The following is a 23,500-nucleotide window of genomic DNA, read 5'->3' as shown; positions in this document are numbered from 1 at the left end:
CTCTCTCCCTCTCTCTCTCCCTCTCTCTCTCCCTCTCTCTCTCCCTTGCTCCCGGCCGGCCGGCGACAGGGCACCTACCTCGGAGGCGGCCCTGACTCACCGACCCAAACAAGGGAAGGGGACTGATGGGGCGAGGAGACCCCCTCTCCCCTCCTCCTCTGCTTTCCGCCACTTACCTGGCGAACGAGAGAGAGACAAGCGGTGTAGATCAGGAAGAGTAGGAGGCGGAAGAAAGAGAAAAGAAGAGTGTTTAACAGCCAACTTGAAAGAAGACGCCCGCATGTTTTATTGCAATTTTTTATTTTATTTATTTTTTTTGCATCCCGGCAGTTTTTATGTACGACCAAATTAAATCTTGAAATACTTAGGGAGTCGCTCTCTTGCTCTTCCTCGCGTCCCTGTGACTCACGAGCGCGCTCACGAGCGCTCACGAGCAGGAGCAGGCCCTGGGCTGGGCAGCTCCAGGTCTTCAGGGACATGGGCAGGGGCGGCATGCCGAGCGCTCCGGCATGCAGCGTGTCCTTTAGCTTCTTTTTCATTCCACGCTCTCAATACGTGCTGCTACTGCTGCTTTTTTCTCTCCTATTATTTGTTTCATTTTTAGCAAGCAGCCGGCGAATAAGGGTTTTGATTTTCCTCTTGTTGGCTCTTACTCCAGGCGACGGCCGCCCGTTGAGAGAAATACTTTGTTCCAGTGTGGGAATGGGAGGAGGGAGGAAGTAAGGCAGGAAGCGAAGCAGCTGTCGACACCCGCGGCATCATCATGTCCGCCTTGTTCCAGATGAAGTCGGCGTGCGGCCCCACCAAGTGGGTGGACGCTGTCCCCGCCGAGGCGCCGTCGTCGTCCTTGTCGCCGCCACCGACTGCCGCCCCGGCGGCGTCCGCCGCACAGATCCTGGCCGCGCGACGGGCCGAGGGCCACCACCTCGGGCCGCTGTACGGCGGCGACCTGCCGGGGCCGCTGGGCTCGCCGGCGTCCCCCGCCTCGGCCGTCCACTTCGCCAACACGCTCCGGGAGCTGCAGGACTCGCTGCTCCGCAGCCGCTCGTTCTACGCCGACCTCGCGGACGTGCTGTGCGCCGACGAGGGCTTCGCGGCCAGGGAGGCGCAGCCCTGCTGGAACGGGCAGAGCGTTGCCAAGTGAGTAGCGCTTCACGGGGCTCGGCGGGGCAGGCGGGGCGCCCGGCGACGATGGGGTAGGCAACAGCGCGGCGTGCCTGCACGCTGTGCTGCCTGCCTCCCAGGCGGCCCCTCTCCCTCTGTGCACCAGCACACCGGCATGACTCCCCCCTTCCTCCGCCTCAGGTACACCAAGACGGTGGTGGCGTCCACGGCGAGCGCGCAGAGGTACAACCCGGAGCTGACGGAGCCCGCCGCGGGGTCGGCGCCCGCGCCCGCCAGCCTCGCGCACCTCGTGGACCAGCTGCGGCACCTGCGGCACCTGGTGCTCAGTCAGCTGGCTGAGCTGCAGCAGCAGGTGCAGTCGGACTCGTTTGTCCGGGACGAGGACGGCTACGAGCCGGAGGGCAGCGGGGCCGGCGGCGCGAGCGGTGCGGCGGGGGCCGCGCCGACCGACGACGAGGACCAGGCCGCCTGGCACGGGGAGACGGGCTCCGGATCCGGCGATGGTGACGGCGGCGTGCCTGGCTTCGGTGAGTAGTCGAGGAGTGCAGAAACTCGTGGGGGTGGGGAGGTCGAACGACGTCGACCTAGCCCGAGTTTTGGCCAAATCTCGGTCTAAATAAAGCACACGTTAAATATGATCTCTCATATTCCACAGGGAGACTGTCTCTAATAAATTATAGTTCCTTGGACATTTGTTATTTGTTTAGTTACATGCGTTTATTTTTTACAGATGCTAACAATGTTGAGGGGAACACTAACTGGAGTGATCCGGAAACAAAGGTGACACCAGGATCTGGAACGGAGCAAGACGTACAGAAAGATAAGACCAGTGGGGCTTCCCCTGTGCACTGGTCTGCAACATCTGTCAGCCTATGTGTATCAATTCTGACTGTGCTTAGGCTAGTCTTGCTGTGAGTGTGGAATGGAGTTGTTCCTTTGTGTGCTGTGTTATTATATGGAGTGGATGGAATCTGTTCATTCAAGCCAGTGATTATATTAGTTTCGACATATGGTGTGCTCTCCATCATTACAAAACTGCTCAGTAATGAGGTGAGTGTGAGCATAGGAGTGACTGTGTGTACCTGAGAGTGTGAGAAAAAGTAATGGTGTATGTGTGAAATCAAATGTTTGTAAAGAGAAAAATTAATCAAAGAATGGAAAAGATCCATATTTGAAATGGGTAAGTTGCCCTGTTTCAGAGGTTTGAAAATTATTGGAAGATGGTCTTATGCAAGAACTTCCGACAAATCCAGGTAGCTGTTATCAGCGAAATATAACAATAACAAAACTCACGAATGCAATGAAAACTATAAGGACCTCAATATTTCTTGTGCTGCTGTTATTCCTGCTTATGTGATATGTAATAAGATGGAGGAAAACAAGAATTGTTTCTGAGGTTGTCTTCTTAGTGTGTAATTTTTTTCATTCAACTTTGAGAAAGTTGTAAGAAGGAAAGAAACCTTACCCTTTCTCGTTCTAAATTTAATTTTTTCTTGAAATGTTGTCCTCTGTATCCTCTGATTATTTGTTAAAGAATGTTATCGCTCTCCTCTCAGTTTTTGTTGTTTTTTCTTAAACTCTAAAAGAGAAGCATTTTTTCCATTATTTAATTTTAGAATTTTCTTACAATGCATTTTAAAACATACCATGTGTAATCTTGGCCGCTGTCTTAGCTGTATTTCTGACAAGAACGGAACACATACTTACTAGCATTTCAGATTCAGTGTCTCCTTTTCTGGTTCAGAGGCATCATCTGTGGCAGTCTCCTCTATTAGCCACTGTCAGACTGCTGTTCTCCGTTTGTATGTCTTGGAGATTGAAGTGAACTATGTGCAATACTTTTCCAGGAATATCTTGCTTCTATTCATAAATATGGAATTCTTCTCTTAACGTTAACATATATTGTGAGATTTGAAACTGCCAGGACCATATCATAAACATTAAAAAAAAAACTCTTTTTATTTATGTTTTAGTTGTATTGAGGGAGAACCACTTCTTGAGAGTTTTCTCGTTTTGAGTATCTAGTCTTATTTCTTGGTGTAAATTTGTAGTCTAGGTTGCAAAATTTTTACAGGTAACATGTCTCTGTTTGCAGTATTTTTCTCTCACATTGTTTTCCTTGCATAAATGGTTGGAAACTTAGACATGTTTATCAATTCTAAATTTGTTAAAATTGTTTCTGGTGAATTATATCTTTTACACCTGTGATAAATTCTTGTAATTTTATCAAAATCATCAAGTTTTTAAAAAATATGTAATATTTTTCTAGGACAATTAAAGTGCCATACATATGAGACATGTATGTTTGCCTTAACAGGAGTGCTGCTGCACATTTGTTTCTCACCAAACTGCGTTGATTGACTTGTTGAATTGAAAGTTTGTTTAGTTTTGCTTATTACTCCTTTCCTTGAAGGGATAATATGAGGGACTACCTGTCTGCTTTGTTTTTCAATTTGCATTGTACATAAAAGTGAAAATGTGATTTCTTGAGTTTGTGATGTAATATAGATATGTAGGATTCATTCTTACCCAAGCAATAATGATATTTGCTAAAGCTATGTTTTTTTATCTATGACATGCACAAAGTGTGGCTGACATAAAATGACCTAGAAACTTGTCACTAGAGTATTTGAGATTATCTGTGCCATGGCTATATACTGTAGAAAACTCCTCTACACATGTTTTTCCATCTTTCCCTGACCATGACACCATTTACTGCTAGCTGAACTTATCACTGAAGTCTTTCTTTTTAAAATTGTTACGAGCCTTACCTACCTCTGATAGTTCCGAAAGCTTCAACAGCTTGTGTTAGCCTTGCATAAGGAGTTGTAGGCACCGAAGCTTACACCATTCACTGAAATGATCGTTTTGGTTACGAGCTTTCATAGCTGACACAATCTATAAATAAACTTTATCTTTAAAAAAAAAACAGCAAACAAAAACAGGTATATTTTTGCGTTTTGTAACTTTTAATCAAAGCAATTCCTATTAGCAGTAACCAAATGTCAGAAGCTGGTACTGTTTAAACAAAATTATCAAATTTTTAATTATCTATTACTAGGCAGTTAGTAGGTCTATAATGTACCGTTATGTGTACTGCTGTAACAGTAATGAGTTCTAGTTCTGAGAGTCGATCTACAAATGATCATCAGTGATAAAGAAATACTTTAAAATACAGATTCTCTTCTTGTATTAATTGAGTAATTGAACTTTGTATGTATCATAATATGTGATACAAGTAGCGTTTAAAACAAACTAGTCTATAGCATTAAAATTTTACACAAAATGTTAAAATGTGTTGTTCCGTTAACGCAAATAGATGATGGAAACAGGAAACTTTTTCAAAGTGATCAGTATGAAAAATATTCAGTAGTAGAGCATATGTTATGTATACGTGCCTTCTGTTCTTTTTTATGTCACTGTGGATAGTTCCAAAATTTCTGTTTGATAAATAAAGATTTTTTTATGTAAAAGTTAGATCAATTGCATGCTTTATGGTAAGTGTTTGGTGCTGAGAAAACAAGGATATACAACTGAATCTGCTTAGCTTTACACTCACCCAAAACACACACATTTCACCTTCATTGCTTAGGTTTGTTGTAAGATGTTGATAACAGGGATTACTAGATAAAAAGAGGATTTAGCTTGATCACAGCAGAATTTAATTAACATTTTCACCTCAGAAATAAATAAATAATCTTACAAAAGCAGGTATTTGATTGAATCATTAATTATAAATAATTATAAATAATGGTGGTGATAGTAAGTCAGTAAGTAAGTTCCCTGTGAAATCTTAATGGCCTGCATTTTACAGATGACTGACTTTTGTGAGGTAGTCCAGTTACACAAACAAGTGTCTAGTTACACAAACAAGTCCATATTGCTGGAAATATTTTTTTTCAAAACAAAGTGGGGCTAGACTGGACCTTTTGAATCAAATTTGACACAAAAATTAATAGGAGTATTTTAATTTACGAGGTCTCATAAATTCTTTCACAGTGTCATCTGTGAGAGCTTTTCTTTGCTCTTGATGTTGGGTGACAATGGGGGTGATAGTGTCGATGAGAATTTTCTTCAGCTCTCCCGTGAGCAATGCCCCACTTGTATAATCCTGAAACCATTTTTTTTTTTAATGTTAGGTCAATAAACAAGGGCAGAAGACCATTTAAGATTGTACCAAGAAGAATCGAGAGCCTCATTACCTTTCTGATTTTTTCTAACTTTTCATCATCTTCTAAAAAGAATGTGAGGTATTGGTATGCTATATCAACATCACAATTCCCACCCTTTTCTCTGTGCTCTTCAACAGTTGCTTGTCCACCAGAAAAGGCATGCTTATTGATCTGTATGTCCCCCCCAAAAACGAAAAAGAGAATAAGTAATTATGTTTCATATGATAAAGGCAGTGTGGGCATAATATAGCACACTGTACCTTGCTTTTGATTTGCTTTGGTGTATCATTAAGGAATATTGCTGAATTATTGTCAGAAGCAGACATTTTTGTCATTGCTCCCTGAAGTGCAGGGAAAAACACTGAATGTATTAAGGCAGGCTTGTGAGCACCCAGCCTTGGAGCTACATCACGAGTCATTCTGAAGTATGGGTCCTGATGAAAAGAATGGTTGCAAAATAAGTCACATATCAAAAGATTAATTCCCATTCAAGTGCATTTGTAGCTACCAGAACATTAAAGGGAACCATACTAGATCATACTACTCAAATAACATACAGTAAGAGTGATGAACTTACTTGGTCTATTGCACAGGGAATAAGACAAGGCAACTTAGCCTTATTAAAAATAAAAGGGAAGGATGAAGAAAGGCACGGAGTTGCTTGGACTGCTGGGAAGCTGATCTTCCCTATGCAATCACTGTCTCCAAATCCGAAAATACCTTTCACTTGATTATATGTTACACACTTCTGAATTCGAACCATGTTCTGATAAAATTCTGGACATTGCCTGGGAGAAAAAAAACTCTGGTAAATAACACATTGATAAAACCCTTTGACGAATCAATTTGATGAAATTTACCCAATAAAATTCAGATCAGAGAAAATAAAAGTTTTCTCAATATCAAATCCACATGCAATTATATCTTTTGCATTTTCAAACGCAAGCTTTTTTGCTTTCTCCATATCAAGGTCCTTCCACAAAAACTTTTCATCATCAGTTAATTGAATAACTAATGGTACATCAAAGACATCTTGCAGCCACCTAAGTAAAAGATAAAATAATATAACAAACAAGAATTTTGATAACTTCCCATGCTAAGCTGAGGCAATTCCTACTTGGTGAAGAAGAATGGAATCAGGTGCCCCATGTGCATGGCATCAGAAGACGGGCCACGACCAGTGTATAAGTAGAACGGTTTTCCTTTCTCTACCTCATTTAAAATTGTGTGCATGTCTCTATGAGACATGAACATACCCCTTCTCAAGAGGTGGTGGGGACTTTTGCCTGTGATTTTTTCAATCCTTTGAAGCAGTTCTGTGTCAACTTTGGAGCTGCCAAATTTCTCTGAGGATAAAAAGAGAAGTACAGTAATTACAAGTAAATCACGTATTTTTTATTACTTAAAACAATGGAATCCAAAAACCATATCCCTCTAAACTAGTGCTAAAGTTGAGAAAAAATGTTTCAGTAGATTTTTCTTAGAGTAGTTGTCTAGACATTTTTCAATATGTTAGGGAACAGTGATTGCTTACACCAGCAATAAGTCCTCTGCCACCAGGATGTAAATGACTCATGGGGCACTAGTTTTTGTGTCACTTGTACTTGTGATTGTGTTGGAAAAAACACAAGACAATGCATTAAACCCATGCTACATAGCGTCTTTAACTACAGACAAATTATATCTTACTTATCAATTTGTCGTAATCAACCCCGGTCTCCGATTTGCTTACGACATTCCACGGATCAACCACATCATCGTCGACTTCACTTTCCATTTTCAACGACTCCAGACTCTTAAGAGTCTCCGGAGAAGGGACTGTTACAGTATTTGCCATGTCTTGTAATTGATTTCTAGAGATGTAACAGAATGAATGAGGTCGCAACCGCACAAATCTGTGGGACACTTGACGGGGTTAGGTCCGTCCTCCTTATTTACATGCGGGGATGCCCAAGCGCGGCCGCCTGGATCCCTACAACACACGCTGGCCGATGCGGACCTTGCCGCTCCTCAAGCCAAGTGTTACCTCATTTGTTTTTGTTGCTGAGCATCATGGAACGCGCGAAGGTCACGTGTACCGTGCCATGCGCCGGCAGCCATTTTGTCCGCCATTTGTATTATCCCCCACACAGGTTGTCAGTAATTTGAAGTAGGAGTTATTTTAAAATTATGAATATTAATTGCAGTTTATTATGAACCTCAAGCCCTTACAAAAAGTGGAAGCATCATGAGTAACAATAAGTCACGTTCAAGTAGACCTTACGACCCCAATAATGTAAGTATCTCTGAGAATAAAAGTTCGCGCGAAATGCTGAAAATAGTATCCGACTTAAGCCTAACGACCTTTACAGACGAAATGATGCGTTGTACATATTTACCACGTCAAACGTGCGTTATTTCGTCATGATTTCTTGTCATCTGTAATTTACATGTTGCCCTTTTGGTGTTTTAGCACCTTAATGGGGGCATGAGTTGGGTTATATTGTCTGTATGAAAGCCCGCGATGTGGGAATGTATTAATAAAAAAAGAACGTGGTCTCTCCCGTTGCTGGTAGCTTTCACACAATATATTCCACTTTAAGGAACCCGTTTTGTTTGGTCCCGCGCGCCCACATCATGTCGGGGAAATGTCATCATCTATTCCATTTAGATGCTCTCCTCAATGTCCTGGCGCCTTGAAGCGTCTTCCTAACCTAATAGTCCTCATCTCGTCACCACGGCACCTGTTTGAACTAGAATTTGAAATTTGGCTTTCCTTACCTCTGTCATCTATCTGAAATCGGTGACATAATGTTTATCAGGCGATCCATTCTAATTTGACCAGTCTGTGGGTTTTCTCTATTGTTCTGCATTAAAGGTACTTATGAATGGTATCTAAGAAGGTTATACTCGTTTTGTTATTGTTTAGGCATGAACAAGGGCGAGGACTACTTTTCAGAGGTCACTCGTTAGCCATTGTGAAGTCATGGTCAAGTTCATGTGAATGGTGTTTACTTGGGTTGTTGTGGAGAGTTTTGACCAAAATTTGTCTGGACTCCTGAAGACACTTGAATACAATTGGACTTATTTTTCTCTCCTTTGAAGTCAGGATATATTTCACCAGCAATATTTCTTAGGTGAACTTCTTGTCTGTTTTTCCAGAGCTTTGTTAAGAAAGTCGCTTCACGCGTCTCTGGCCTCATACCTAGATCAACATCATGGCTGTCAGGCTGGTTTTCTCCCACTACTGGGACAGACCCTGGTTCAGGTAGTAGAGGGGACCCTGTTAACAGTGAGGAAGATCATTTTGAAGATGCTTTGGAAAAGCCACCTCCATCCAAAAGATTTAAACTGACAACTAATGGGTATGTTGACACATATCAAAGGTGTCAAATAGTGCAACCAGGTAATTTCATGACAGTCCTTTCCTCTCCTGAGCCTATTTTATGAATATTACTTAATTTTAAACATCTATTTTAATCAACTTCAGAGACAAATGATAACAGACTTGTCCCAAACAATTTTGACACGTCTGCTATTCCTGGACCGAGTGGCCTTGGGAATCGCCCAAGTGGTTTTGTTGCCTCTACACCAGCAGTAACTTCAGTGCAGCACCTGGAGCCCAAGGCTAATGGTATTGGTTTCTTCTGAACTTTGGAGCTGAACTTCTATTTAATAAAGTTTGAGTTGTAATATATGAATAATGTGTTTGCGTAGGTGATGACTGCTCTGAAAGTGGAGAATCAACTAGTGGCTGTTCATCTCTGGAACCCCAAATTAACAGAGGTTTGCCAAGTGTTCAAACACAATCAAGACAAAATGACACACTTTCTCCTAGAAAACGATTACTCGATGATAAACTTAATTATAGTAAGGCTTATTTTCATTATTAATTGTTCTGGTTGGTGTAAATCAAACAACAGTCACTCATTTCATTTTATCTATCTAGGTAATTTGCAAAACTCGAGGTGTTTATATCTTGACCGGTCATCTAGCAGTCGGAACAATCAAACAGTGGGTAGGCGCAATAACCCATCATTCTGTGTCAGTACTTTTGGGACACCTCTGGTAAGAACTATCCTTAAATGTTATTAAATGGTCTCTGTTGCTATTACTGAATCAAAAACAATCTCAAATTTTATTTTGTGCTTTCAGTTTGGGGAGAGAGGTTCTGTCAATGACCTTATTCTTAATTCACCTTTCTACACTGGTCGCACTACTTACGGAGGTGCTTCCTCAGCATCTTATCGGCGTTCTATTGGCTCTGCATCCCTTTCCTCATCTCCTGCAAACAGTGAGAAGAGGCATGCGATCAAGGTTAGTACCTTTGTTCAGTTTCTTCTTTGCTTCTGACAAGTTCTCTCCTCCTCAAACCTATGTTTTGTGTTATAACTTGTGTGTGTAGGTGAAACCTGGAAACATGTCAGCTGCAGAGGATAGTGGTATGAGTCAAACTGCTAAGAGAATACTTGCAACTCTGGAACAGTTTTCCACACCTATTTTGGATGCAAAGCGCATACCAGTTGCTCAGGAGCCAGTTTTAGCAAGCTTGGGAAGCAGAAAACGCACCAGGGCTGAAGATGCTGGAAACTCTCTACTTGTTTTAGAACAGGCTAAAGTTCCTAAGCGTGTTTCCAACAAACCTATGGTATGTAAAATCTTTCTTCCCTTACAGTGATTTAGTAGTTAACATTTGTTTTCATAGTCAATAATTTTTCTGGACATTTTTCAGCATTGGGCAAAAGGAGCTCCCATCACTTCTCAACTAACAATTCCTGTTGCTCCTGATACATTGAAACTGCGACGACGAGATATTATCCCTGAAACAGCTACATCTGCAACTACATCGTGTACTTCAAATGCTGAATCATACACACTTAGGTATGTGTTTAGTTGTCAGCTTGTCTCTTTGTGAACTGGATTAAATCTGCATAAACTAATTACCTGTATTTTGTGTTGACAGGACTGCAAGTGACAACACCAACAGTTCGTCTAGGAATACTTTGAAAATGAAACAACGCCTTAATGACATCAAAGAACCTAAAGAACCAGAAATGGCTGTTGAAGTAAACCTCCCTGATGTTCCTCTACCAATATCTTCCCTTCCAACTTTTGACATCAGTGTTCCAGCCCCAAAATCAGATACCATTAAACCATCAGCTCCCTTGTCTTCAAGTGCACAGCCTGGTACAACCAAGCTGTCGAACAGTCTGCTCACACCATCAACTTCTTCCAGCCCTTCTTTACCTACTTATAAATTTAATTCAGAAGCTGCAACGACCGATGCTTCATTCTCATTCTCATCACCCATCAGGGTGTCTTCAGCAAGTAAGGATCAGCCTCTTGCACCTGTGAATAACTTTACCTTCAGCAACCCATTGCCTGCATCTCTAACCTTTTCAACCCCTTCAGCAAATTGTGTCAAAGCCCGCCCCAAAGCTGCCACTGGCTCTCCGAAATCAAATGATACTGCTGTGGCAATGATGGGTTTGAAGACTGCACCTGAATTGAAAACTGGTAGTGTGATGGACATCTTGGGAAAAGGTATCAACAGTACCACAACAAATACATTGCCTAGTGCCAATGGTGAGGTTTCTCTCATGGACAAGTTTAAACCTGCGGCTGGAACGTGGGAATGTGACCAATGTTTCATAAGAAATAAGAGTGACTCGGCAAAGTGTGTTGCCTGTACCAACCCTAGAGAAGCCAAGGCGCAGTCCACTGTTCCGAATGTTTCAGAGAAGAAAACTATTCCAAGTGTTTCTGCTAATTTGAAAGCTGATCATAGCTTTGGAGCTCAATTCAAGATGGCGCAGGGAATGTGGGAATGCACAGAATGTATGGTGAGGAACAAGGACTCAGATTCAAAATGTGTGTCGTGCACCTCACCGAAACCAGGCGCAGCACCAGTAAAGCCTGCAACAGCAGCTCCTGCCACAACCTTCTCTGGTTGGGATGCCAAATTCAAACCAGCCAGCAACACTTGGGAATGTGGTGTTTGCATGGTGAGAAACGGGCCCGAATTGTCTGCATGTCTATCTTGCACCACTAAGAAGCCTGGCTCAGCAGCTGCATCAGATCCCCCTCTGAAAAGTTCTTGGGGTGACCAGTTCAAGAAGCCTGAAGGCTCATGGACTTGTAGTGACTGTATGGTTACAAACAAGTCATCTGTTGTGAACTGTGTTGCATGCTCAGCCAAGAAACCAGGTTCAGAAACCTCTGCATCTGCACCTAAAGAAGCTCCAAAGTTTAGTTTTGGAATACCTGCCTCATCCACACCTGCATTTTCTTTTGGTGTTCCTAAGGACCAGCAAGAAGTTGAAAAAGATAAATCCAATGTAACAAGTTCTACTGGCTTCAAGTTTGGAGAGAGCAAGCCTTCAGCTCCTGCAGCTGCATTCACATTTGGTATTCCTCCTGCTACATCTCCTCCTGTTTCAGAAGCTCCCTCAACTGATAAACCATTGTTCAGTTCAAGTACATCAATCTCATCTCCAAGCCCTGCTCCATCAGTGAAGTCGACATTCGAAATTAAATCACCGTCGACCTCAGCTTCAGCTGTTCAATCTTCACCAGCTCAAGGTGCAAAGCCTGCTTTTTCTTTTGGCGTGTCAGCTACTGATGCAAAGTCCAGCCCCACACCCATGTTTCCTTTTTCGAAGACCATGGGCTCACCAACTCCAATTAAACCAGCAAGTAGTACTGCAGTAACTCCAGTAACTCCTCTAGAAGGCAAGCGGAAGTTAGGTGATGATGCACCAAGCAGTTCTGCTCCTCCTGTAAAGTTTGGAGTTGGTAGCAACCAGACTGATGCTCAAACTAATCCACTTCTATCGAGTGCCTCTTCTGTGTCATCCACTTCAGGCACTGTGTTTTCATTTTCTTCTACCCCAAATTCAACGGCTAGTTCAGCAACCCCTCTGTTGAGTGCTACTGTAACTAGTACAGCTAACGGCCAGAATACTACTGGAGCAGCCAAAACTACAACTGCCAACAGTATTTTTTCAAGTCTTGTTTCTTCTCCCACTTCATCAACTAAACCAGCTCCTACTTTTGGACTTGGTATGGGAGCAACGAAGGACGAGTCAGTGAGCAGCACCTGGAAACCCCCTGCAACTGACAGTGCTAAGCCAGCCACAGACAGTAATGGAGCTGCTACCGCCCCCAAACCAGTTTTCTCGTTCGGAAGTACTGTATCATCAAGTGGTATGGCATTTGGCTCAAACAGCAGCTCAGGTACAGCAACTTTCACATTTGGTGCAGCTGCTGAAAAGACTGCTGCTCCAAGCAAGCCACCTGCTACTTTTGGCTCTCAAAATAATTCAGCTCTATTTGGATCTGGATCTGCTGCTCCTACAAATCCAACACTAACTTTTGGATCCAACAGTGGCACTGGATTTGGATCCTTGTCATCCACAGCTTCTTTCCCAGTAGCCAACTCGGGTACACCTAGTTTTAGTTCACCGTCAGCCTCAGGTTTTCCTTCTCAATTCGGAACAGCCCCTGAAGAAAAAAAGCCGGCATTTGCATTCAATGCTGCTGCTGAGCCAAAGAAAACTGGATTCGCCTTCAATACCGAAGAGAAGAAAGTCAACTTTTCTTTTGGAGCATCATCTGAAGAGGCCAAGAAAACGAGCTTTGCTTTCACTGCCACAAATCCAGCTTCTACTCAAAACTCATTTCAGCCTCAACCTGCAGGAGTATTTACTTTTGGTGCCGCAGCTACTTCTGCACCTGCTCCAGCTCCTGCTGCTGCTAGTGCCCCTGCCAAACCAAATTTTTCATTTGGGTCAAACCCATCCTCTTTCTCTACTTTTAACCCCTCAGCCTCACAACCAGCAGCAACACCTGCACCAACATTTAGTTTTGGGGCATCTCCGTCTCCGCCATCTTTTGCTGCCCCTGGAAATGGTGCTACTCCAGCCCCCAGCCCATTTGAAACAACAGGCCAATCAATGTTCAATGCTCCTACAACATTCAACCCACAATTTGGGGCTAATAATCCTCAACCCTCTGCTGGATTTAACTTCGCAGCCCAAGCACAACCTAGTTTTGGAGCTCAAGTGAGTTTCAATTTCTTATAAATGTATCTTACCATCATAACTTTTTCAGGACTTGTATTTTTAATAATTATTTGGTTTCTTTCAGAATTCTGCACCATTTGCCTTCAATGGAGATCAGAGGCCCAGTTTTAAATTTACTGGAAGTGGGGCACCTATGAATTTTGCGTGAGTACAGAAAGTGTGATAGCACTCTCCTCTCTATACCATCCACACCAGATTCTTAATTGCCTCTTAAACTTGCAGAGCAACACCTCAAGATCCTGCTGCTGGTGCTGCCACTCAACAAAGGCGAATCAGGAAAGCAGCCAGAAGGACTCACAGATGAAGATAAACTTGTTAGCCTCAAGTGAACTCAAATCTTCCTTCCTTAGAGAGATCATTTGTGTCCTTAGTTCAAAAATTTATTGCGACATTCTGCTGAATTTCGGTCAACTAATGGCATCAACCAGACTGTTAACAATTACTTGTGATAAATCAACACTGGCTTTCAAACAACTTTAGGCTCAGTTACTGCTCATAGTACATAAATATTTTACATTTTTTTACTTTGTGTTGAAGAGTTTCAGTAAATTACTGAAAGTTGTGTTTTTGTGTATTCGACAAGAGGTACTGTTGTAAAAAATGTATCAACTGGATGAAATCAATTATTTTGTGTTTTGTTGTGAAACTGTAATGTATATTAAATTACTTGGATGTGGATGTGATGTTTGGGGATAAATGTTTTGACTGTTGTATTATATTACTGCTTCTTGGATCAGACACAGGTTGTTTCCTGTGTTGTTACATGTGTTTTTTGTGGAACACTTACAATCCATATAGTCATAGTTGCAATTTTCTGAAAATATATTAGTGTCTAAGAGGGATGTTGTTCCATGAACAAGTTCTGTATCTCTTTAAATTTTTAAACTTTGATCATTTTTACTTCTGTACATGGTGTTATAATCAGTTATAAGTTATGGACTTTTTTTTGTAGCATTTTCAAATCTGACAATTGTTTTCTCCCCTCCAAAATCTGTGATTTTGGGTAACTATCATTTGTATGAACGCCCAAAAATGTAATAAAAGAAAGAACTGTGTGTTACATCTCGATTATATTTTCTTATCTATTAATCTATCACTTCTTCCCTCAAAATATCTAGAGTGACCAAAGAATACAGGTTACATTATGTCAAAATATGAGCAAAGTTAACATTAAAGCAGAATGCCAAAGAGGAAGGGGAAAGAACATACATAACAACTTTCATGGATAAGCAACTCCCCTCGACGAATCAAATTCAGATATATTCCAACCACAACGACAAATTGAAAGAAAAAAATCATTTTCTATTTGTTGATGAAAACAGGAAGAAAAGAAAAGAATAGTCTCCTCCGCCGCACAGTTATGCCTGCCATCTGGTGCCATCTGTTGGAAAGTAGAGGAACCAGTTTCAATAATGCCAACCCTGCAAAAACGTCGCGATATCAAAATTACACTTCAAAACAAAATAGAAATGTTTGGAGCGCCACATAATTTGTGTAACTTATTTTTATACACTACTCTACCTCTAGAAATTATTTCATTCTGTAAAGTCTCAGAACACTGTGTGTTTGTACGATCAGACATTGGCAGTTTTGTAGTTCTTTAACGCCTTTGAACAAAACCAATGAAGTTTCGAGAGTCGTTCTTCTAAATCTCAGCTCACGTCCCTCGTCCACCACCGAAAGTGACATGGCGTCTGGAAAGATAGTTTGATCTTAAGAAGGCATTAATGTTGTTTTTATGACAACATATCAACAACCGGGCTATCCTTAGAGCCGCCCATATTATACAGAGACTTGCATTGATGGTAATGCATGCAAGGAAACCGCCAAGGATAAACGATGGGTATGCTGAAACCTCGCCGAATAATAGCTAACGCCACAGTGCTCTTGCATTATTTTCTCCCCCAACAATTTTTGTATCTTTGGCTTATTTGATTTGTTTTTCGGCTTGCCGTCAACGCATTGCTCACAGAGTTTATTTTGTTCTCAGGTACCTCGAAAAACATCAAGCCCATCAGTACCAGGTAATTGCGAATGAGGTCGGTGATAGGCTTAGATTTAACAATTCTGGTTTAGGCCTAATTACTGTCAAAAGAAATTGTTATTGGAGGCCGCGTTTACGCCGACACTCGCTTTGTTTGATGTAGCTATGCATGGTTCTCCTTTCGCATCTGTTATTTCACCTCACTGCGGCTCGGCAGAGTGGACCTCCGTTGTCGAGCCGTCATCCCCTCTGCCGTTGTTGTGCCTATGGTAGCCGCCGAGCTCCAACGAGGAGTGCAGACGTACGCATAGAAAAAAAAGGTTTCTATTCCTCCGGCTGGACGTACTTTTTGCCCTTTTCGTGGAGCGTATTTACCGGATTCCATAACCTATGTTTTCTTTGTTTCCGGCACGAAAATATTACTCTGAACCCTAACCACTCTAACCTCAAAATTCTTTGCTGATGCCTTTTGTATGTGTGTACTATCTAACGCCCACTTTACTATTAATGTGAATATTATCCGTGTGTGAGCGCTTTCTCTACCCGGAGCGTCGCAAATACTTCACTATATTGTTTCGCCAAAGTTTGGAATATTTATCAGACTAGCTCTGAACTTGGCCTACAGAATTCCATTCACAGGTCCATTAACATATTCAGGAACGTTGTAGTGAATTATTTGACATTTACAGTCTATCTTTTGGTTTGGAACTGATCTGAAGGCCTAACTTTGTTGAATGGCTACTCTTTTATGAGTCTTCTGAAGCATCTACCATGAATCCAATTGTATTGATGTGAGACATCTTTACACTTCTTAATTTTGATTATAGGCTTTAATTCCTGTCAAATTGCCTTTATTATAGTTTTGCATATGTTCATTTATATTGGGAACACACTGCGAGGCGCTTTTGATTTGTCATCTCTACATTTTCTACTTACTTTAGCTTCACATATGGACTTCTCTTTACAGAACTCCAAGTATAGCAGCTCTAAATCTAGCTATGGGGATCGGTACAACCATGAGAGAATGCGCGATTCTCCCAATGGTAACTCTTATCGCTCAGACAGCCCAGACTCAGGGAGTCCTCGTGAGCGGGACCGCAGCTACCCTAACAAAAGCTCATTCATTCAGAAGATGCGTGAAAAGGAGAGAGAAACCAGAGACTACAAAACTCGAGACAAGTATTCTGGTACGTAAAAATGTAGTTATTAATGGTGTGCTGTATTAATACTGAGGACAGTATTTTTATTATAATCTGAAAATATTATTTTTATATGCAGACTGTGCCAGATCTCCCAAAGACAAGCGCCGTAGGGAGAGCAGGGACTCTGAGCATCGGACCAACCATGATAGGAATAGCACGGAGGTAAATTCTTATTCTGTAAGTTTATTTAATGATCTTTTCTGTGTTGAATTCTTTTTGTAATGTGTTTTTGTATATAAATTTCTGGGTGGGTCAACTGACTGATGTCATGCCTTTAATGAGATACTATTAGTTATAGACCATTCTGTTATTATTGTCTCTGACAACACTTTCCACCGCTATTAATGTCAGGAACCTCATGTTGTATCATGAGGTGCTGCTGCCGACTAAATCACTTGTTTTTTGGGGCTCTATTGTTTTGTTATGTTTTGTTTTCTTCATGTTCTGATCTCGTGGCCGTATCAAAAGCATTGTTGTCACCTAAAGTTTTAAATGAACTGTCAACTGCTCCTATTTCCTTTCCAATTCCAATGCTTATTTTTGCTGTCTTCATGCTCTCTTGCCTTTTGGTGGGGTCTGCTGCATCCTAATTTCTTTCCCTCTCCATCTTTCAGAAGGTCATCCTTCATTCTTCTAGCAAAGTAACTCACAATTGCTCATCCAGAGACTCGTTGAGGAAACCCTCTTTGATAATTAATGTTGTCCAGGTGAGTTGTGTTGCTTTTGGCGTTATATAGCGTTCTCCAGTTAATTTTATCTAGCCATTATTTATCTGTAACAGTGTAGAATAATTTTTATTCATTCTGATTGTGTGAAATGTGTTTTGCTTGTTTTAAAATCATGTTTAGGCTTCATTTCAACTAACTTCTGCATGGTATCAAGACTTAAATCCAAAACTAACAATTCGCATTATTTTGAAATTGCCTGTAGCTCTTAATGCTATCTTTACAAAAGCCACGCAACATTGTTTAGTTCATGTTGTATAGAAGTTGTAGCAGCATTTTGCATTTGTTTTAAACAATTTTGAACTGACGTAGATACAAGATTTTGGTTTTAATTAGAAGTTGGGTTGTCTCAGCTGTAACTTTATCATTGATAGTGGTAGACTAATCCCTAGTCCATGCTTCATTTGTGGAAACTATGCTTTCATGCTGTCTTTTCCTCTTCTTTCCCTTCTAGAGTGTGTTGTCAAAGTTCATTTGTTTGGTCTTTATGCCCTTGTTGAGTTGCTTTTTTGCCCAGTATTTGGGCACATCTGTCATGATACAACTTTCTATTAATACTTTGTAATTCGTTCGTTTCAGGAGAAAGATCTCCGGGATCGAGTCCCACGAGTCGGCGACTGGTCAGAGCACTTGTCATCATCTGGCAAGAAATACTACTACAATTGTAAGACGGAAGTGAGTCAGTGGGAGAAGCCGCGAGAATGGGTGGAACGGGAAAGAGATAGAGAGAGAGACCGGGATCGGGACAGGAGCTGCGCAGCTGGCAGCAGTAGCAGCAGCAGCAGCCGCCTGAAGGAACGTGACCGAGAGAGGGAGCGAGACCGTGAAAGGGAGAGGGAGAGAGAACGTGAGCGGGAGAGAGAAAGAGAACGTGAGAGGGAGAGAGAAAGAGAACGTGAGAGGGACAGAGACCGAGAGAGGGATAGGGAAAGAGATCGAGACAGGGAAAGGGATCGGGATCGGGATGGAGATGCCAGACTATACAGCAGTAGCAGTACCTCTGCCAGAGGAGGTGAGTAGCCGTTTTGCATTTGAAGAATTCGCCTGTAATATGTTTATTTCTGATGTCATTTTCTTCCTGTTTAGGCCATGACAAACATTCCAATTCACGTTCATCAGCCATCAGCTCCCGAGAGCAGGCTTCCAAATCACGACTCCTTGGCGGAGACAAACGTGAAGCGTTGTACTGGAGCAACCAAGTACAGACTGGACGTGAGGATATGGAAAGGAGGAAACACCCTGACGGTGAGCGAAAATTCTACAAAAGTGCGTCCCCATTTACATTTTCTATTTTTGATATAAATGCCAACTTACGAAATTGTGATCGGCCTGCAACTGATAACACGTCTTATTGCAGGAGAGACCACCTCGTCCCAGGATATGGACATATGCTCTGGCGACAGCACGCCGACGTCTGAGACGTGTTACTCCCACACGCACACCGGGCAAATGATCCCCACAGTGGTGGACGGTACGACGAGCACCAACAATGGCAGCCTCGCGGGCAGCGTGCCGCAGGTGGTGGGGGTGCCGCAAGGGGTGCCCCAGGGCCCCGTGCTGCTCGCCAACGCCCTGCCCCGGCTCACGAGCCACCCGCCGCCCTCGCAGCCCTCGCCGCCCACTCGCCTGTACCCGGCGGGGCCGCCCCCGAGCGTGAGCGTCCCGCCCCCTGGCATGCCCCCGGGCTTGCCGCCGCCGGGGGTACCTCCCCCGGGCATCCCGCCCCCGTGTCTGCCCCCGCCGGGTGTGCCGCCCCCGGGCGTTCCCCCTCCCGGAGTGCCCCCCTGCCCGCCGGGGGTGCACCCGCCCGGCGTGCTCCCTCCAGGACTGCACCCTCCGGGTGCGCTTACGGGCATGCCCCCGGGCATACCGCCACCCGGTGTGGCCCCAGTGAGCGTCGCGGCCAGCATGGCCACCACAGGCTCTGCGATCCCGGTCATCTCGTCAACTCCGCCTACATCATCTGTCTCGTCGCCTTGCAATCCGCCAGTGACTTTATCAAGCCTGCCTCATATTCTGTCACAAATCACCCAAAGTCAGGAGACATTATCTCCAAAGAAAGCTCTTCAATCCATTCAGACTATGTTGTCGACTCAGTCGACTCCAGCGCCTGGTCCCGAAGCACCTCTGGTCGTGGACACGTCTCACGCCGGGCTGGGTGATGGCCCCCCAACGCCCACTCATTCAGAGACACAAGATTGTCTAGATGCTAGGAAACGTCAGTATTCAATTTTAGTTGACAAATAATTTGCCCCTTTATGTTGTCTTGCTTAAAAATTGTTTTTTTACCTCTCATGTTCCAGTTTCAAGTCCACCAAGCAACTTGAGTACACTTCCCACCTTGTCGCAGACCTTGTCTCAGAGTAGTTCTTTGCAAGTCCTACGCCCACAAGGCGTTAGTCTCACTCCAAGCCTAGCTAATCACTACAGGGATGACCTGGTTAACCATGTCAGAGGTTGGCCTGCGGATATCCTTGAGAAGCAGGTAAGAAATTAACATTCAGTTTGGATTTTCCTCATTGAACTATTAATTTAGAGCTGCTCATTGAAATAATTTGTTCAAAATTTTAAAATTTTCATTTCCTTTAGGCTCAGAAATATAGTGAAGAGGCTCATCAGCTTGGAAGCCTTCAGTGCACTCGTGTGTCAGCTGAATTGAAGTCAGCACGCTCCATTGTTAGGTTAACTGAAATACAAGCAACTTTACAAGAACAGAGGTGTGTTGATGATCCCATATCAATTGACTATCGTACTTTGATTCGAATTTTTAAAAGTAAATACACAATTGCTTGTTTTGTAATTGCCATTATGACTTTTGTTTTTCAGAGTACTCTGTATTCGTCAGCAAATTCAGTATCTAGAAGAACTGAGATCACAGCACTCATTCATGGCAGATAATGGTTAACCTTAAGTGTTAATTAATTGAATGCAGTGTCTGCTTCAGCGCGGCTTGATCCTGTTTGGTCCGGTTTTGGTAAGCCAGCCATCAATTCCAGCACAAGCTCAACCAAATGATCTACACATTACTTCACTCGGTGCGGACACTGAGTTTGCTGCATGGACCAAAGCAAAATGATAAGTAGATTCTCTGAGACAAATCTGTATTGCCCAAATCAATGTGACACCTAAGGTTTCAAATTAGCAAATTATTCAATTCTGTCTGTTGGTACTTGCAATAGCAATGTACAGGCTGTGTGAATTGCATGCCTGATATTTCATATTAGCAAATTCTTTCTACTGTGGTTTTGTGGTATTTTATTGGTGAAAACAGTGTTTGTCTGAAGTAACACAGGCTGAATTTTCTTAATTAGAGAAATTTCTTATTAGCTAAATTTTTGAGAAAGTGTTATGGCTGAAATGATCTGAACTAATCCAATTTAAGCTAGCTCAAATATTTTTCTGTCTGTTTGAAGAAGGAATTGTACATGGTATCCATTTGATTACATTTGGTGGAATCTTTGTTAAAGATGTAAGTGTAGCCTTGTTGTTCATTCTGTCACTCATTGCTGGTATTTTTCTCTATCAATTAAGCTTTTTGTCAGCTTAAGATGTGATTTTGGGCAAGTTTTTCACCCACCTTAACAAAGATACTGTAAATAAAGGTTGTAACACTGCCGACATGCATCAAGTTTATGTACCTACCGGATTTTACATAAAATTGGGTTTGTTTCGCCCATCTGATGTTGGCAATTGTATTTCAATCCAAAAGTAGTTACTTGTGATATACCGCTTCTGACGGCTAGTGTTTTACTGATTTATCATTTTGTAATGGCATAGTATTATGTTCATCTGTTAAGAATCCATTTTTTTTTTTGTTTAGTGTATATGTTGTGGACTTCAAATCTGCTTTACATTTCATACATGTTATTTCCTTCAAATGGCTTTACACAATCTTACAATTTTTTGATCATATATTTTTCTTATTGTTTTACATAACTCTCATAACAAAGTTAATGTAATTGGGCTTTGATCATCTTTGTTCATTAATTATACTCTGCATGTACACTGTGATTGCTATCATAAAGGGTTTTTGTCAATCATTCATGGTTGGCGTCATTTTCGAGGAAAGCTGCTATCATAAAGGGTTTTTATCAATCATTCATGGTTGATGTCATTTTCGAGGAAAGCTGCGGTAGACCAGAATCGGACCTAGAAGCAAGCTGAGGCTGTTGCTGACTCTCATTTTAAATCAGTTAGCTTTTGTAAATATAATTACTAAAATTAATATTATTGACTGGGCTTCTCAAGTTTTCAATGAATTGTTCATTCTTCATTCCTTTTCTGTGAGTTGTTTAAACTTTTTGAAAATTCTTCTTGTAGGCACAATTGATGGATGCAAACAGCAGATTAAAGGACTGTTGGCTTCCAATCAGTTGTGTCTTAAATGCTACCTCTACCTAAATTAAATTTACATGCAAAGCCTTTGACATAAGTATGATGAATCGTAATTACTAGTTTTTATATTAGCAAATGTAATTTTCAAGCAGTTTGCAGGCTGCTTGAGAAGTCCAATGGTTTGTATGTGATGTGATCTGGAGGATCTGGAGGACCAGCAGAAAGTGGAGTTTTGTGTGGAAACATGCATGGGAGAACACCAGCCAATATTCATGATAAGACTTGATGGAACAAATTTCCTAGGTATCAGACTGGTGCAGCTAAACAAATTATTCTAATATATTTGACTGGTGCGGCTAATCAGTTTATTCTGTGTGTCAGACTGGTGCAATCATCAATTTGTTTTATAGACGTTTGTTTTCTTTATTAGCTGTGTGTAGATATTTTTTTTTTTTGTTAGAGGTGTGTATGGCTGTGAGAATGTATTACGCTACAACCAACTTCGTAATTAAATTGTGATTGATTGCGCTACGTAACGTTATCTGGTGTAAACATTTGACAGGTCTAAGATTCGTGATCATCTGGCGTATTTCGTATTTGTCAAACCAGCCTAAATTACAAGAATTATTGAGCAGCACTGTGTTATACCGTACTGAGCCGCTCAGCCTGTGGGATCTCCCAATAAACACATACTTCACCTGAAAAGTGTATTCTTTATCCAATTTGTCCAGATATTTCATCTTTCGTGACTGTACAGACATAAAAATTTGCACACAAGTGTTTTTTCTCTTTTTGTTTCATAGTTTTATTTGAATGATTGATCACATCGGTTTCTAACATTGACATAAGCTGCAAACATCTAATGGAGGATAATATATTATACTACAAGTACTACATTTATTTTGTTCACATTCCGTGTTGGATTGGTTTTTCATTTTAGTTTGTCAGAGAGGGAGAGAGATCGCTCTGAAGGGAACTAATTAATTTTGTTGTAGATGGCTGAGTACCTCTTTTTGATGAAATGTTGATCTCTAGGATCTTTAGCTAGCTATCCTAAAAGTTGACTTCTTACAGATAGTTTTATGCAGATTTCAGTCATTAGGTACAGAAGGATTCAAATTCTTAATTGGTTGCACTGTTAGATACAGTATCATATTGTTTTAACAAGCAACAGGCAAACGGGAATGTGCTTCAGTACATGAAAATAGTTGTGCTCTTCATTACAATAATCCTTTCCACCCTGTTACATGCTACACCTCAAGAAAACTGGATACAAAAAGGAATACAAAAGTACATTCTGGTGTTCGGAGGGATACATTCAGTACAAGACAGTTCACAGATAAAGTTTAAGTCTAGATTTTAAACACATTGATTGCACTTACATGGATAAGAATGGTTGGTAACAAATGCACTTGGTAGGCTATGTACAATAGCAGACTCCTTATCAGTGGTCAAGCTGTGAAAGCCTGATTATTGGAGACTTTGATCAATTTCGGGCAAATGTGTACAGTATTGTTGTCGTGCCACTTTTTTATTTACAAAAAAATTGGAATCATTCTCGTTTTCATAAAAGCCAGTCTATACAAGATAAATGTTAAAAAGCAACATTTTTCAGTACCGTTGCTTCATAAATTTCTGTTTTCATCATAGATAACATAACAAATAAAACTTTCCCAAAATTCTGGGAATTTTTTCAGTCAAATAATAGGGAAACAATAATAACTACAAAGTTCTACACTTATAATATACCTAAAAATCGTTAACTTTGTAAATGAAAAAGGAAAAATTGCAAGCAGATAATAGGATATAAAGTAAGGAGGGAATGTTGAGTATAAGATTTTACAAAGTGCTTGTCATGACAAATAAATACTTTACAGCACTCAAGAATCATGAC

General features: G+C 41.7%; 4 protein-coding genes across 12 annotated transcripts in view; 3 read left to right on the top strand and 1 right to left on the bottom strand.

Annotated features, from left to right (window-relative positions):
* The window catches only part of LOC113211501 (division abnormally delayed protein), a 150,136-nt gene extending 145,534 nt beyond the window's left edge, over nucleotides 1–4,602 (top strand). Inside the window, exons 6-8 of the mRNA XM_052265328.1 lie at nucleotides 782–1,140; nucleotides 1,306–1,652; nucleotides 1,856–4,602. Of these exons, the coding sequence (XP_052121288.1) occupies nucleotides 782–1,140; nucleotides 1,306–1,652; nucleotides 1,856–2,040 (891 nt within the window). The 3' untranslated portion in view covers nucleotides 2,041–4,602. The remainder of the gene's footprint in view (nucleotides 1–781; nucleotides 1,141–1,305; nucleotides 1,653–1,855) is intronic.
* Nucleotides 4,603–5,031: 429 nt separating this feature from the next.
* On the bottom strand, nucleotides 5,032–7,274 carry LOC113211516 (tryptophan--tRNA ligase, cytoplasmic). Of its 2 annotated transcripts, none has more exons than XM_026429905.2 (7): nucleotides 6,987–7,274; nucleotides 6,415–6,643; nucleotides 6,158–6,340; nucleotides 5,875–6,085; nucleotides 5,558–5,731; nucleotides 5,328–5,468; nucleotides 5,032–5,236 (listed from the first exon to the last, which is right to left on the bottom strand). In XM_026429905.2, exons 1-7 carry the CDS (start codon nucleotides 7,132–7,134, stop codon nucleotides 5,078–5,080), a joined length of 1,245 nt encoding a protein of 414 aa, XP_026285690.1. In that variant the 5' UTR covers nucleotides 7,135–7,274; the 3' UTR covers nucleotides 5,032–5,077. The 2 variants fall into 2 exon arrangements, with proteins under 2 accessions (XP_026285690.1, XP_026285691.1); XM_026429906.2 differs by lacking the exon at nucleotides 6,987–7,274 and adding an exon at nucleotides 6,832–6,951.
* A 110-nt stretch (nucleotides 7,275–7,384) lies between these two features.
* On the top strand, nucleotides 7,385–14,420 carry LOC113211515 (nuclear pore complex protein Nup153). 2 transcript variants are annotated; one of them, XM_026429904.2, is made up of 12 exons: nucleotides 7,385–7,572; nucleotides 8,439–8,682; nucleotides 8,767–8,910; nucleotides 8,994–9,146; nucleotides 9,226–9,344; nucleotides 9,432–9,593; nucleotides 9,682–9,924; nucleotides 10,009–10,157; nucleotides 10,240–10,604; nucleotides 10,689–13,339; nucleotides 13,425–13,504; nucleotides 13,583–14,420. In XM_026429904.2, exons 1-12 carry the CDS (start codon nucleotides 7,525–7,527, stop codon nucleotides 13,662–13,664), a joined length of 4,440 nt encoding a protein of 1,479 aa, XP_026285689.1. In that variant the 5' UTR covers nucleotides 7,385–7,524; the 3' UTR covers nucleotides 13,665–14,420. The 2 variants fall into 2 exon arrangements, with proteins under 2 accessions (XP_026285689.1, XP_026285688.1); XM_026429903.2 differs by having other exon boundaries at nucleotides 10,240–13,339.
* A 599-nt stretch (nucleotides 14,421–15,019) lies between these two features.
* On the top strand, nucleotides 15,020–22,311 carry LOC113211482 (WW domain-containing adapter protein with coiled-coil homolog). 7 transcript variants are annotated; one of them, XM_026429858.2, is made up of 11 exons: nucleotides 15,020–15,203; nucleotides 15,351–15,384; nucleotides 16,312–16,531; nucleotides 16,623–16,708; nucleotides 17,161–17,253; nucleotides 17,851–18,283; nucleotides 18,358–18,537; nucleotides 18,629–19,489; nucleotides 19,575–19,756; nucleotides 19,861–19,988; nucleotides 20,098–22,311. In XM_026429858.2, the coding sequence occupies exons 1-11, from the start codon at nucleotides 15,163–15,165 to the stop codon at nucleotides 20,174–20,176; spliced, it is 2,337 nt and encodes a 778-aa protein (XP_026285643.1). In that variant the 5' UTR covers nucleotides 15,020–15,162; the 3' UTR covers nucleotides 20,177–22,311. The 7 variants fall into 7 exon arrangements, with proteins under 7 accessions (XP_026285643.1, XP_026285641.1, XP_026285642.1 ...); XM_026429856.2 differs by having other exon boundaries at nucleotides 16,623–16,723; XM_026429857.2 differs by having other exon boundaries at nucleotides 15,351–15,399.
* Nucleotides 22,312–23,500: the final 1,189 nt, after the last annotated feature.

This window comes from Frankliniella occidentalis, unplaced genomic scaffold (assembly GCF_000697945.3).
Source record: "Frankliniella occidentalis isolate FOCC.00 unplaced genomic scaffold, Focc_3.1 Scaffold26, whole genome shotgun sequence".
NCBI lineage: Eukaryota > Metazoa > Arthropoda > Insecta > Thysanoptera > Thripidae > Frankliniella > Frankliniella occidentalis.
This window is presented reverse-complemented; position numbering and strand designations above follow the sequence as displayed.